Source organism: Ceratotherium simum, unplaced genomic scaffold (assembly GCF_057802395.1).
Source record: "Ceratotherium simum simum isolate JZ-2026a unplaced genomic scaffold, ASM5780239v1 HiC_scaffold_43, whole genome shotgun sequence".
Classification (NCBI taxonomy): Eukaryota; Metazoa; Chordata; class Mammalia; order Perissodactyla; family Rhinocerotidae; genus Ceratotherium; species Ceratotherium simum.
Window position 1 is genome coordinate 2,858,995 of NW_028261259.1, and position 16,455 is coordinate 2,875,449.

The following is a 16,455-nucleotide window of genomic DNA, read 5'->3' on the forward strand; positions in this document are numbered from 1 at the left end:
GTCTTTCAAATAGCACTTACCAGGACCATGTCCTTCCCCAGGACAGCGGCTGTCTTTCTACAGCTTTCCAGGAAGAAGGAATGTTTTTTGCTTCTCTTGTTGAGGTTTCTTTGATCAGATATTGGAACTTGCCGTTTTCTAATCAGTGTCTGGATTCGCATCAACACTAAATGAGGAAAAAATGTAAAAAGATAAAAGTTTGCATGTGGAACGGACAAGGACAGAGGAAGACCATGTGCAGATGGACTAAGGGCCGACAGGACATCCCCATCAGGCCGCCTCTAGGGCTCCCTGTTCACCCTTCGCCTAGACTGGAATCCTCCTGGGACCCTGGCCCATGCCCGTGGAAGTCCTTTTCCCGCTTGTTTCATGTCACTTCATGATGAAGTGCTGCTGTTCACGCCCAACTCTAGAGCTTTGTGGATCAGATAATACCCAGTTCATAACAGTCATCTCAGACTGTCCCATAATTAGGTATTTAGTCCCAACCAGCACCAAGTAGCAAGAAGGTGCCATTTCTCAAAAGGAAAATGGATATCTGCATGGTTTTGCTTTAAAATCCTAGGTGCATGCATTGTCATTCTCTTGTGGAGGGCTGCCAGAAGATCCCGAAAACAGCCCTGAATGCCAAAGACCTGCTGATTCATATGGCCTAAATGGTAGAATAGCTTATACTGTACCCTGGACCAGCTTCAGAGACTTCTTTTGCTCTGAGCCCCATTTGAAACTCAGTAAATATGCAAAGTAAATCACTCAAATGAGACACATATTGGCTCCAGAACCCAAAGAGGCCCACAAAGCATTGGATCTTTTTTAATGTTAATAGGTGGAAGATACATCAACTTAACTTTCACATTGAAGGAGGGATCTCAGTATGCCCCAGAACCCTAGAGCCCTACAAACCCACCAAGTCTTCATGGGGTTTATCTCCCACTTATATATCTTACTAAAGCTTCCAGGGTATTTGCTACTTTCTGCCCAACAAATCTATTAGCATGATTTCATGGATTATTTAGCCTCGATTATGACAGAGAGGGCTAGAGCTGAAAGCAACAGTGAATGTTTTGTTGACCCGATGATGTGGAAGCAAATTACTTCTTGGTTGATGTAGAGAGAATAAAGCATTTGCCAGAACAATAGCTGCACACCAGTTTTTAGAGACTGTGCTGTTTTGCTCCAGTAAGGAGACTACATCTGTAAAAGCAGCAGCATTTAGGATCACCACCTGATTAAGTGTAGGAAAATCTGCTACCACTCTCCAAAACCCCACTACCATGCATACAGGCCAAGTCAACACACTTGCATCTCTCAAGACTTGCATGGTGGCATTACTCTCCACAGACTTCCTCAGGGATGCAATATTGCTTTTGATTTATTATTTTGGTTGAACAGGGAAATTCCAGTGGTTTCCAGTTGGTCTTTCCTATTATATAAGCCATTGTTCTACAGGCAGGGAGCCAGTGTGAAGAGTCTGCTAGTTTGCAAATGTGTTCTTGAGAACTATAAATTCAGGTAAAATTTAGATACAAAGAGAATTCCTATTGGGTTGTATGTGTGGACCCACTGGGCCCACTGTGAGAAGGAATTGGACCAAAGAACTATTTATCATCTAAAATCTCTCAATCTCCACTCTGACTATTTGACCAAAAAGCATTTGGGATCCCCAGGAATTAGCATCAACTCCGATTCTATCTTAGTCATTCCAAAAAAATCTGGCTGTTTCCCTCTTCCCATGCACAGATACCTTGGTAAAGGGTCCCAGGTCACTTTCAGAAGGGCAAAGAGGAAGATTTACAGTATACTATGTTGGCAGGGTTATAGCATTCTTCCTCAAAGGGACCCCACTCATATCTCAATTTCGAATATCTATTCCTGCACCAGTACCAAACTGTTTCTATTAATACAGCCTTATAATGTGTCTTGAAAATTGATAAGGCAATTCCTAATATATTCAAAGATTGTTTTGGCATTCTTTTTTTTTTTTTTTTTGGAAGATTGGCCCTGAGCTAACATCTATTGCCAATCTTCCTCTTTTTTCTTGAGGAAGATTGTCCCTGAGCTAACATCTGTGCCAACGTTCCTCTATTTTGTGTATGGGATGCTGCCACGGCATGGCTCGATGAGCAGTGTGTAGGTCCGCGCCCAGGATCCGAATCCTCGAACCCCAGGTCGTTGAAGCAGTGTGCAAGAACTTAACCACTATGCCACTGGGCCGGCCCCATATTTTGGCATTCTTATATATTTGCTTGTCCTAATGAATTTTGGAATCCATTTGGCAAAATCTACACACAAAAAAATTCTATTAGCATTTTTATTGAGATTGTTTGGATTTATAAATTAATTCAGGGAACACAGAAATTTTTCATAACATTAAGTTATCCCGTCAGTGAACATGATATATCTACTTATTTGGCCATTTTATATCTTTTATTAAATTCTATAATTTTCTCAGTAGAAGTCTTGTACATTTTTGTTAGTTTTAGTCCTAATCGGTCTCACATAAAAAATTTAAAACTTTTATGGACTCACATTCTCATCCAGCTATTTCCCTTTCCACTTTATAGCCAAACATCTTGAAAGAGTTGTCTACACTACATGTTTCCATTTACTCATCTCACTTCCTCTTAAACATAAAGCAATTTGGATTCAATGAGCTCCACTTCATCAAAACTGCTCAGTCACTGATGACACACACAACTTTAAAAATCCACAAGTTTTTTCCTGACCCTTATCTTGCTTGATTTTTAAAAAATTTATATGTTTTCACTTTCAGTTTCCAGTTCTGCTCGTAAGGAGCTTGGAAGTTACCGCTCCATCCTGATAACAAGTAAAAAGCTGAACAGACTGAAAAATCAACAAACAACTATTCTTGGATCCATAAGACAGGGGAGGACACAGGGTAAACTGCTGCCCCCAAGAGTAGAGAGATGCACAAGCAAATACAGAGAGCCGCAGCTTACCAGAGCAGAGACTCGTGCGCAGAAACCACCTCCAGAACCAGTGCCAGGGTAGGAAAACCTGAACTGTAATGGACAGATTGGTGAAGGCTCAGTGTGGACAACTCCGAAAGTTAAGAACTCTGGGGTGATCCAGTCATAGAGGGGCCCCCAGAACATTGTGAGATTTACCTCCAGGAGCTTGACTAGGTTCCCACAGTAAATATCTGAGAAAAATCCCCTTGTGCTCCTGGCAGGAGGAGGGGAAAAGGAACCATTCTGAAATACTCCAGAGCACTCTGTTCTTCTTAACAAGGCCCACCCTCAGGGAAAACTGCCTAACAAGAGCTTAACCTACTGGAGTATTATCAGAGCCTAACTGACCTAGGGGAGGGGAAATACCCAACTCCAGCCCACTCTAGCCATCCTGTCTCACCTAAGGGGGCAAAAAAAACACTGAGAAACAGTCATGAAGTTCACAGTGCAGAGGCGTAGGCTCACTGAAAAACTGAGACCTAATCTTAGGACTATAGAATGCTTCCCCTTCCCAACACCTCACTGCCACATCACTAAAGGCCTATTTACAGCAGTTCCTTTTACCCAGTGCATCATATACAGCTATCAAGAAAATTTACCAGGCATATACCAAAACACAAAACACATAATTTGAAGAGACAGAGTAAGTATCAAAATCAAACATGGCAAGGATGTTGGAATCATCAGACTGGGAATTTAAAACAACTGTGATTAATATGCTAAGAGCTCTAATGGATAAAGTAAACAGCATGCAAGAACAGATGGGTAATGTAAGCAGAGAGATGGAAACCCTAAGAAAGATTCAGAAAGAAATGCTAGCAATAAAAATCACTGTAACAGAAACGAAGAATAGCTTTGAGGAGCTTATTAGTAGGCCAGACATGGCTGAGGAAAGAATCTCTGAGCTAGAGGGTATATCAATAGAATCCTTGAAAACTGTAGAGCAAAAAGAACAAAGACTGAAAAAAAAAAAAAAGAACAGAATATCCAAGGACTGTGGGACAACTACAAAAGATGTAACATATGTGTAATGGGATTACCAGAAGGAGAAAAAACAAAAACAGGAACAAAAAACAAAAGAAACAGGGGCCGGCCCAGTGGCGCAGCGGTTAACTGTGCGTGCTCTGCTGCGGCAGCTTGGGGTTCGCAGGTTCGGATCCCGGGCGCGCACCAACGCACCGCTTGCTAAGCCATGCTGTGGCGGCATCCCGTATAAAGTAGAAGAGGATGGGCACGGGTGTTAGCCCAGGGCCAGTCTTCCTCAAGAAAAAAGAGGAGGATTGGCATCGGATGTTAGCTCAGGGCTAGTCCTCCTTACAAACAAAAAAAACAACACACAAGAGAAACCAATAGAAAACAGTAATGAATATAGTAAGTATATGTCAGCTATATCAAAAAACACTTTAAATGTCAATGATCTAAATGTACCAATTAAAAAACAGAGAACGTCAGAAGGGATCAAAAAACATGACCTAACTATATGTTGTCTACCAGAAACCCACTTTCAATACAAAGACACACATAGATTAAAAGTAAATGGGCAGAGAGAAATATACCATGCTAACAATAATCAAAACAAAGCAACAGTAGCTATAGTAATCTCAGACAGAGCAGACTTTAAAGTAAGGAAAGTTATCAGAGATAAATAAAAGCATTATATAATGATAAAGGGGTCAATTCTCAAAGAAAACATAACAATTCTGAACGTGCATGTGCCAGCAACAGAGTGTCAAACTATGTGAGGCAAAAACTGATAGAACTATAAGCAGAAATAGACAAATCCACTATAATAGTTGGCGACTTCAACACCCTTCTCTCAGAAATGGACAGATCTAGCAGGCAGAAAATCAGTAAGGACACAGTTGAACTCAACAGCATCATCAATCAACTAGATATAATTGACATCTATAGAGCGCTTCATCCAATGATAGCAGATTACACTTCTCAAGCTTGCATGGAGCATTCACCAAGATAGACCACATCCTGAGACATAAAACACCTTAACAAATTAAAAAAAATAGAAATCATACAATGCCTGCTTTCAGACCACAATGGAATTAAACTAGAAATCAATAATAACACTTTACATGTTTTAAATTTACATAATTCACTCTTTGTGATGTATATTTCTATGGATTTTGACAAATGCATAGAACTGTGTATACCATCACAGTCATGATCCAAAAAGTTTCATCACCCCAAAAATTCCTGCTTGCTGCCTCTTTGTGATCAACCCCTCTCCACACCCCACTCCTGGCAACCTCAGATTTGTCTTCTATCTCAATAGTTTAGCCTTTCCCAGAATGTCATATAAATGGAATCATACAATATGATGCCTTTGGGTTCTAGCTTCTTTCACTTAACAAAATACCTTTGAGATTCACACATGTTGTTGCATGAATCCATCAGGGTTACTTTCTCCCTTGTGTTGCTAAGTAGTATTCCAGTGTATAGATATACCACAAACTGTTGATTCATTTATTCACATTTGAGTTGTTTCCAAGTTTTAACAATTAAAAATAAAGCTGAAATAAACATGCGTGTACAGACTTTTGTGTGCACATAAGTTTTTAGTTCTCTTGGGTAAATATTTGGGAGTAAGACTGCTACTCCCATATAAGAATAAGTAAACATATAAGCACTGTATATGTTTAAATTTGTTTGTTAAAAAAACTATTAAACAGTTTTTCAAAGTGGCCATACTGTTTTATAGTCTTATCAGCAAAGCATGAGGATTCCAGTTGTTCCACATCTTTGTCAACACTTGGTAGTGTCAGGATTTTTTTTTTTTACCTTCTAATAGACGTATAGTGGTGTTTCATTGTGATTTTACTTTGTGTTTCCATCATGAGTATTGGCATCTTTTCATATGCTTATTTACCATCAATATGTCTTCTTGAGTAAAGTGTCAGTTCAAAACTTATGTTTATGTTTTTTGAGTTATTTCTTGTTGAATTTTGTGAATTCTTTATATTCTGAATAAAAGTCTTATTTTATTGAGGTATAATTGATATATAACATTATATTAGTTTCAGGTGTATAAAACAATGATTTGCTATTTGTATATATTGGGAAATGATCACCACAATAAGTCTAGTTAACATCTGTCACCATGCATAGTTACAAAATTTTTTCTTGTGATGAGAACTTTGAAGATTTACTCTCTTAGCAACTTTCAACTATGCGGTACAGTATTAACTATAGTTATTATGCTGTACATTACATCCCCACTACTTATTGATTTTATAACTGGAAATTTGTACCTTTTGATCTCCTTCACTCACTTTGCCCACCCCCCACCCCTCAACTTTGGCAACCAGCAATCTGTTCTCTGTAGGCATGACCTTGTTTTTTTGTTTGTTTGTTTTAGATCCCACATGTAAGTAAAATCCTACAGTATTTGTCTTTCTCTGTCTGACTTATTTCACTTAGCATAATGCCCTCAAGGTCCATCCACGTTGTCATAAATGGCAAGATTTCATTCCTTTTTATGGCTGAATAATATTTCAGTGTATATATACACCACATTTTCTTTATCCATTCATCCATCAGTGGACACTTAGGTTGTTTCCATGTCTTGGCCACTGCAAATAATGCTGCAATGAACATGCAATGAATATGAAGTCTTTTGTCAGAAATGAGACTTCTAAATATTTTCTCTCAGTCTGTAGGTTTATCTTTTCCTTCTCTTAACAGTGATTGTTTCAGAACAAAAAGTTTTAATGTTTATAATTGCTCACGTTTTGGCAGCATTTGACATTGGCTTTCTCATCCTTCAAGACTCAGTTTCAGGAGGCCTACCTGAATTAGGCTCCTCCAGCTCCTTTATCTTAGCAAATTTCTATCATCTTACCCTATACATTTTCTTTATGGCACCTCTCACAAACTGTAATTATTTTATTCATTTATTATGTTTATTATCTGTATTCCCCACTACATTATAAGCTCCGTGAGGAATGGGGGCTGCATCTGCTTTTTCACTAGTACTATCAATGACTAATACAGCGCCTGGCAAATAACTATGGAAAGGAAGGAAACAAGGAGAGAAAGAAGGAAGGCACAAAGGAAGAAAAGGAAAATCTTGAAGGAGAGGTCCAAGATTATTCTGAGAATTCAACTTCAAGAAACTAGCTAATTGTTATGATTTAAATGGAAATAGAAAATACAGGATTGAACAGCAACTCCCCACTTCCAGCCCACCCCCCATCAGCCCTTGGCAACCACCATTTTACTTTCTGTTTCTATGAGTTTGACTACTTTAGATACCTTATATAAGTGGAATCATGCAGTATTTGTCCTTCTGTGACTGACTTATTTCACTTAGCATAATGTCCTCAAGGTTCCTCCATATTGTAGCATATGATAGCATCCCCTTCTTTTTTAAGGCTGAATAATATTCCATTGTATGTATGTACCACATTTTCTTTATTCATTCATCTGTTAATGAACATGTAAGTTGTTTCCACCTCTTGCCTATTGTAAATAATGCTGCAATGAACATGGGAACGCAAAATATCTTTGAGATTCTGTTTTCAATTCTTTTAAATAAATATCCAAAAGTAGGATGTCTGGATCATATGGTTGTTCTAATTTCAATTTTTTGAGGAACCTCATACTGTTTTCCGTAGTGGCTGCACCATTTTAACTACCATCAACAGTGCACAAGTGTTCCAATTTTTCAACATCCTTACCAACACTTGTTATTTTCTGTTTTTTTGACAATGGACATCCTAACAGGTGTGAGGTCATATCTCATTGTGGTTTTGATTTGCATCTCCCTGATAGTTAGTGATGTTGAGCATTTTTCGTATACCTGTTGGCCATTTGTATGTCTTTTTTTGTTGTGAGGAAGATCAGCCCTGATCGGATGGCACCCTAACATCGGATGCCAATCCTCCTCTTTTTGCCGAGGAAGATTGGCCCTGGGATAACATCTGTGTCCATCTTCCTCTACTTTATATGGGACACCACCACAGCATGGCTTGACAAGCTGTGCGTCGGTGAGCTACCAGGATCCAAACCTGCAAACCCTCGGGCCGCCAAAGTGGAGCACGCACACTTAACCGCTGCGCCACCGGGCAGACCCCTGTATGTCTTCTTTGAAGAAAAGTCTATTCAAGTTTTTAGCCCACTTTTTATTTGGTTGTTAGTTTTTCGGCTATTGAGTTTTATGAGTTTCTTATGTATTTTAGATATTAACCCCTTATTGGATAACTGGTTTGCAAATATTTTCTCCCATTCTGTAGGTTGCCTCTTCATTCTGTTGATGGTTTCCTTTGCTGCACAGAAACTTTTCAGTTTGATGCAGTCTCACTTATCTATTTTTGCTTTTGTTGCCTGTGCTTCTGGTGATATGTAAGAACAAACCTTTTAGCAAGGTACTCCCGGCTTTCAAATTCTGGCCCCAGCCTGCCTTTCTTCTTGGAGCTTCACCATCACACCACTGCACACCACAGTCCAGGCCACTGGACCACTCCCAGTCCCTGAGAATGCCACGCACGTGTATGTGTCTCTGCATATCATCCTTTCTTCTTGGAATAGTCACCCTCTGCTGTCTATCCAGCAGGTGCAGTATTACAAAAGTCTCTGGTGGCTTTCCTGATCCTCTTCCTCCCAAGGAAGAATTAGTTGCATTCAGCTTTGGTTGGTCCCCTAGTGAAGTATGTACTAGAGTTGTTTACAAAATTATTTCCTATTCTAGACTATATCCCAGAAATTAATATCTACCAGATAGTGCATGCTATTTTTTTTTAAAGATTTTATTTATTCATTTTTTTCCCCCCAAAGCCCCAGCAGATAGTTGTATGTCATAGGTTCACATCCTTCTAGTTGCTGTACGTGGGACTCGGCCTCGCGCTGGACGGAGAAGTGGTGCCTTGGGGCGCACCCGGGATCCGAACCCGGGCCGCCAGCATCAGAGCGTGCGCACTTAACCGCTAAGCCACGGAGCCGGCCCTACATGCTATTTTTTAAATAAATTTGGTCATTTTGTCTCGATTTCTTTATCTATAAAATGACAGTGCTTTTAAATTTGCTTGTCAATAATAACCAGCCGAAACTCATTTTTGAAATACAGATTCTAGGCTCCCTCCCATAGATTATGATTGCAGGGTTCCAGGAATTCATATTCGAAATGACCTCACTATGTGATTCTTATAATCAGGTATGTTTAAGAGAACTGAGTTAGATTACTCTAGGGCCCTACCCTGCTCTAAATTTTTTCCTTTGTTTGTCTATAATTTCTTACGGCATAGAAGAGAATAAAAGTGAAGGACAAAGGTGAAGGGCATGTTTTAAGATGACTAGCCAGAGTTTTGGTAACTGACACCCATCCCCTCTCCTTCAGTCCTTATTTTCAAGGGCAATTTTGAAATTTTAAGCCTGGTAAACATGTGGAAATATGATTAGAGTAAAGAGAAAGTAAGAGGAGAAACTGATTCGATGTATATATAAATTACAAAAATACCTTAGACAATTTTCCATCAATAATCAAAATAACACCTTACACCAGTACAATGCTTACAACTTGCAAAATACTTTCCACTTCCTTTATCTTTTTTACACTTTATAACCACACTGTAAGTTCAGCAGGGAAAAGCAGGACAGCAATCATTATTTCCATTTTATACAAATATTTTTTGAGTGCCTATGTCATATGAGGAAAAAATAGAGTATTTCATATAGAAAAAGGCTATGATCTTCTATGCGTTTAAAAGAGGTAAAGTTCTCAAACTGTATATGCCCAGGTAAAGAGTTATTGGACTCAGTTGGAAAGATATATTATCCAGATATTTCAAGGCCATCGAAATCTTTTTTTCCCACCACCTATGCAGAGTTATTTAGGAACTGCTATAAATGCCCTCTTGACTTTTCAAATTTGAAATAATTTCAGAATTACAGAAAAGTTGCAAAAATAGTAGTTTCCATATACCTTTCATCCAGCTTCCTCTAATGTTAACATTTTACATACCACAGTACAGTTATCAAAATCAGGAAATTAATATTGGTACAATACTAGTGACTAAACTACAGACTTTAAACATTTTTCCACTAAGGTCCATTTTCTGATGCAGGATCTAATCCAGGATCCCACATTGCATTTAGTTGTCAAGTCTCCTTAGTCTCCTTCAATCTGAGATAGTTCCTTGGTCTTTCTCTCTCTTTCGTGACCTTGACACTTTGGCAGAGATACTGGTGGAGTTATTTTGTCACATATCCCTCGATTTGGGTTTGTCTGATGCTTTCTCATGTTTAGATGAAGGTTATGTATTTTTGGCAAGAACACCACAGAAATGGCATTGTGCCCTTCTCAGAGCATAAAGTCAGGAGACATGGTGGTCTCTGCCAAGTTTCTCCATGTAATTATTCCCCTTCCCTTGTCATTAATAAATATCTTAGGGGAAATACTGAGACTATGCAAATATCCTGCTTCTCCTCAAACTTTTACCCACTAATTTTAGCATCCTTCAATATATTTTGCCTCTGATAATTATCACTATGGTGTTTGTCTAATGAAGATTTTCTTTCTTCTTCTTCTTTTTTTTTTTTTTTGGATATCTGATCTTATTGGTTACTCTTAGAAAATTTCATTTTTGACTGGACTCAAACTTAGAGGTAGAAGCTCTCAGGACAGCCCCCGTCTCTTGGCAATCTGTTCCTGGTGTTTTTCTTTGGCCTCCTTCACTCTCTTGGCCAAAAGTTCAGCATATTCTGCAGCTCTTCCTTGTTTTTCTTAGTACACTGTTTCTTCAGAGCAATAGGCCGCCGTTTGTGTTGCAAGACACGTGGAGTAACAAGATGCTGAATCTTGGGTGCTTTGGTCCTAGGTTCTTACCTTCTTTGTCTAGGGGCTTTCTCACAACATTCTAGCGGACATCATCCTCTTTAGAGAGATTGAAAAGTTTGCGGATTCTGCTAGCTCTTTTGAGCCCCACACGACGAGTCACAGTAGTATCAGTGAGTCCAGAAATATCCTTCTCCCCTTTTTTCACAATGAACAAGTTGAGAACACTCAGATTGGCAACCACAATGCAACCCCCAACAGATTTGCGCTTTCTTTCTCCAGTCCTCCTCCGTCTGTAACAGGAATGCCCCTCACTCAATAGCAGGCAGACACGGCCATGGGTCAAGACACCCTGCTTGATGGGGAAACCCTGCTTGTCATTCCTACCATTGATTCGGACCACATAACCCTTCCACTCTTCACCCAGAGCGTCAGCAGCAACTTCTGTGGCCGTACGCTTCTCACAAAATGTACAAAGTTGGCATTCATCGTCCACTTCCATGAGTTTCTGGCAGCCAATGACTGGGAAAGAGATGTTCAGCTTCATCCTGAAGCAGCCGACTACCTCCGAGGCACCACAAAAAATGGCTAATGAAGACTTTCAATTTTCCTCATTCCTCTATATATATTAGTTGGAATTTTTCTCTAAGGAGAAGCTATCCCTTCTCTCTCAATTATTTATTCATTCATTTGTGCCCTTCATTTTTGCTTGTGTGTTCCCTCTGTTTCCCTTCTTTGCCAGGCCAGTAGGAATTTAGCAAAGCAATAGATAAAAACAAATATCATTTAAAAAGACAACTCCCAAAGTATTTTCAAATTTTTTTCACTATCCTGTCTAGCCAGATGGACTAGTCAAACAACAAAAAACTTAGATTAAGATCAGACACACAAACAACATTGATCAAAGCAACATGAATCCATAAGAAACAAACTGACCAAAAAAAAGACAAAAGTCCTTACTCACTGACTGTGTGTGGTATCTTAGGGGCAAAAATTAAATCAATGCATTTTGACAACCAATGTTCATTTTGTTTGTCTCCAACTCTCTAACCGGGTAAAGTTTCTAAATAAAAGAAGAGGCTAATTGCTTTATTTCAAAATGGATAGTGGTTTTTAATGGTTAATTTCTGCTTGGGGCTTTTTCTCTCCAACCAGGACATCTATTATTCTTCAGAGAACAAAACAGAAAATAAATTATTGGTACCGAAGTACTATGAATATTGATACCATCAGATGTTTCTACCCTAAGAAAGATTATTTCCACATCTATCATCAACGAAATGTTTTGCAAAACAGGTTGTTTTTCCAACAGATTGGTGTATGGTGAATCAAAAAGTTTGCATGTGAGGAGAATAAGCATTGATTCTAGAAATGAGCCACAATCTCTTGGGTGGCCTAAGAACAAGTTACCAAACTTGACTAGACCTGAAATGATGATAGTTTTTACCTACCTCATTAAGAGATGTCAGACATTAATTAATGTTCATAATGGGCTTGAGATCTGTGATTAAATCTGTTATCCTTGATGGAAAACAGAGCCATTCAACCACTGAGGAGCAGTAAACAAATCAGGGGGATATATAGTCCATGGAAAGAAATACTGAAGAGTGAAAAGTTAGTCAAGAATGAGGAGTCGGGGCTGGGACAAGAACCCCTTTTGGTGTGTAAGTATTCGTGCATTGTTATTCTTCATGGAATTAAGAAATACACCTCTCTGATGTCTCAATATGCGGACTCTTCTTCGCCACACTAAGGTTCTTAACCTTTTGCATGTCATGGATATTTTTAACACTTCAGTGAAGCCACAGACCTCTTCTCATAATGCTTTTTAAATACATTAAAAAGTATGTAGGATTATGAAAGAAACCAATTTTATTAAGGCACAGTTATCATAATGTTTTTAAAAATTTAGTCTTAGAATTATATGTATGCTTCTTTATTAAATTAGATGAGATCCAATAGCAGTCTAATGACTACCATAATTTCAAAGTTGTGATGGTTGTAAACAACATTTCAAGATATTTGCAACAACTCTAATGTGATATAAAAATATCTGTGTTTTCTGTTAGTGATAAGGTTAGAGGAACTGCTCTTATTATTGCGGTTTGTTGCCTACATTTATAATTTTTAAATTGCTAAGTTTTAGTTGGAAGTTACTGAAAATAAAGATGTATTATTTTTCCCATCCAATTTCACGGACCCTCTAAATTTTATCCATGGGCTTCTTGGGGTATTTGGATCTCAGGTTAAGAAACTCAGTTCTAAACCTATCCTGGAAACCCTCCGATAGCCAAATACTTGATATTATTTCTCCAAGTGCAATCAGGTGATCATAGCTATGGAGTGTTTATTAAAAATGCAAATCTCTTGACCTTTTCCTAGGCCTGCCGAATCGGTATTTTTAACAAGCATTCAAGTGACTGATATACACACTAAAGTTTGAGAACTGCTTCAAAGGTGGTTACATCAATACTTATCTTCAATAGAATCACAATTATCAAGCCACAGATTCTTAAATATTAGTTTGAGGTATTATAATATGGTATAATATTATAATATGGTAGGTCTGGAAGGGGCCTAGAAATTTCAATTTTTTAATAGGCCTTTCAAATATTGTGATGATATGTTCTCAACTCCATTATGAGAAATATTCCTAAACGAAGACACTAAAAGTCAAAGTATAAAATCTGCCCAGGAATGAGAGGAACCCAATCAGGAGCTTTCAATCAGAATCATCATCACAATACTCCACTACCCTTTCCTTTTCTGCACCAGTTAATACCCTTCAAAAGAAAATCTTTAGATAGAAGAATTAAATATGGAATCAATGCATTGTATCACAAAAGATACAAAAGGTGAGTGACATTCTCTGTAACTTTTAACATCATGCTTTAAACTGGTAGGCAAAAATTACATTTGTCATCAACAACAAGAAAAGCAGGAAAACAGAGTAAAAGGGCTGCAGAAGATCTAAAGATCATCTTGAGTTTCAACTACTTCCTTTTTTCTTCTGCCTCACAAATCTTTATCCCTATCCCAAAAATTCTCTGTAATTTGAGCTTCAGACCAGTAGATCCAATTGTCTACTAAACATTTACCCCTGCATACCACAGACAACTCAGACACGACAACCAAAACTGAACTCATCACATTCCTCTGCAGAATGGCTTTCTCTTTCATATTGTTGGTCTTGGGTATTGGTACCATCTAGCAAGATATTCAGAAATTGTCCTAGACATCGCCCATTTCTCACTAAGTTTTCCTTTGCTAGGGGACACTTTTGGAGTGATGATCAGTGTTAAAGCTCCAGCAGTGACCTAGTGCTCTTCGTGTCTGCATTTCTGGAGTGCCAACCTCCAATGTGGCTGATGTCGTAAGATTGACATAGTGATTGGAAGAGTCCTTCTTAGACAGGTCTCATGCCCCAAACTAACTCCAAAAACACAACTGCAGCCCGAGGAAGGCTTAGGAGATGTGGCTTACCCCAGCTCAGATTTCAGACTCTGAAAGAAACGCCTTTTATTTCTATGATTCATTTTTTCCTTGTATTTATGTTTTCCTGCCCTTCACTCCATTCAAGTAGTAAGACTTTGAGTTCTAAGTTTAGGGTGTAGTTCTTGGAGAATGCCCTCTCAGACTGCCTGTGATCTAGGCAAGAGAAATCCTTGGGGGTTCACAGGGTCCTGGCTGAATGATGGAGGTTGGAGGCCAAAGACACCTAATAACATATGATTCGGAATTTGGAATTCTCATCACCAACATCTGGTGTAGGTAAGCTGAGCAAAGTGAGTACATAGAGAGGTTCAGGAGGTAAGATCACTGAAGAACCTCAAACCTGAAGGGCTGTTGCACTATTTATGGGTAAATCCCCCTAAGAAGAGCAAGGCTACTGCACCAGGACAGGATCTAGTAAGTGGACCATGGTCTTGATGAAGACAAAGATTCAGTTCTAAAGTAGTGGGCTGATCTCAAGACAGAGCCTCAGTATGTAAACTTCTGATCCAGTCATATTGCTAGACTGCTCTGTGTTCTTCACTCCAGGATCGATTTTCCTTTTCATCCTATTCCTCAGTCAGGGCAGAAAGAGTAATATGTAACTCCAAAGGAAAGAGAGCAAATTTCTGCTGGAGCAGAAAAATAGGTGGCAGAAAAGAATGTCTGCATCACTATGAGAAGGATCATTTTAACCAAGGCTATGTGGTTTCAACGCTGACAAAAGGTGAGATTTGGGGAATGAGACACGGCAGAGATAATATACTTCTCAACGGCCCCCTGCATGTAGAGGGGTAGGAAGTGCTGACAGCAGCAGTAGGAACAAACAAAGCTGGTTCCGCTGGGATTAAAGCAGCTCACAGAGTGGGGTCTATGTTACTGAGCACGGGCCACCCTCAATTCAGGATTGTGAGGCCAAAACAATGGGAACCTTATGGGACAACAGGAATAATTCAAAAAAGAAAGAAGAGGAGGATCCCAAGAAAGGCCTACATCATGGAGGTGCAAACCTTGCAGTCACTGGTAGTGGACCCTGAACAACAGACAGGAATGGATTGGTCTCTTGGTGCAGTTGGAACCAAAAAGTCTTTATTTATTATTTTATTTTATTTTATTTTTCATACTGATGCCTTTTCTTTTTTATAAAGATTGGTCCTAAGCTAACATCTCTTGCCCATCTTCCTCTTTTTTTTAATCTTTTTCTCCCCAAAGCCCCAGTACATAGTTGTATATCCTAGTTGTAGGTCCTTCTAGTTCTTCTATGTGGGACGCCACCCCAGCATGGCTTGTTGAGCTGTGAGCAGGTCTGCGCCCAGGATTCGAACCAGCGTACCCCAGGTCCCTGAAGTGGAGCGTGCAAACTTAACCACTATGCCACTGGGCCAGGCCCCTATTTTATTTTATTTTATTTTATTTTTCTGACTACTCCCTCACCCCAGAAAATACCAGTGCTCTTTTGGCGTATGGCTGGTAGCAGTAATTGGATCTAGACCTGCTTTCTCAAATCCAGTAGGCACTAACCACATGTAGCTATTGAGCACTTGAAATGTGGTTAGTCTGAATTGAGAGATTCTTTACATATAAAATATCTATCGAATTTCAAAAACTTAGTACAAAAAAATGTAAAATATCTCATTAATTTTTATATTAACTACATGTTGAAAATATACTATTTTGGAGACATTGCTTTAAATAAATATATCACTAAAATTAATTTCATCTGTTTCTTTATTCTTTTTTAATGTAACTGTTAGAAAATTCAAAATTACATATATGGCTTGCATTATTTCTCCATTGGACAGTGCTGATCTAGACCAAGACATACCTTGGTTCCACGGCCATTGTTCTTTTTGTATGTGCTAAGGAACTAGAATTTAACCAATGATTCTAAAACTTAGTGTGTTTAAAAATCATCTGGGGAACATAAGAAAATGTCTTTCTTGCCTCCACCCTCCTAGCAAGATTCTAACTATTGCATTTGGGATGTAGACAATGAATTCGTATTTTCAACCAGTTCCCTAGGAGATTCTGATACAGGAAGTCCTCTGACCATACCTTGAGAAATATTGGCTTAGGGTGAACAGCACTGCACTGATCATGTTTGATTCTAGGATGTTCTTCTCTTTTTCTAAATTTTGTGGGTGGGAGAAGCTGCTGTGATAATCTCATGTTCGTGCTGACTCTCTGAAACTTGGGCTAAGTACATCC

At 38.8% G+C, this 16,455-nt stretch overlaps 1 protein-coding gene and 1 pseudogene across 5 annotated transcripts in view; both read right to left on the minus strand.

Moving 5' to 3' along the window:
- Positions 1–16,455, minus strand: part of LOC147911390 (uncharacterized) — a 176,622-nt gene that overhangs the window by 130,582 nt on the left and 29,585 nt on the right. For all 5 annotated transcript variants that reach the window (XR_015551094.1, XR_015551093.1, XR_015551091.1 and 2 more), the window contains exon 2: positions 21–166. Coding sequence is in view for 1 of the 5 variants with exons in the window: in XM_087428125.1 (XP_087284251.1) it covers positions 21–166 (146 nt within the window). In the remaining 4 variants the exon portion in view is untranslated. The remainder of the gene's footprint in view (positions 1–20; positions 167–16,455) is intronic.
- LOC147911393 (small ribosomal subunit protein eS6 pseudogene) lies at positions 9,825–12,073 on the minus strand (annotated as a pseudogene).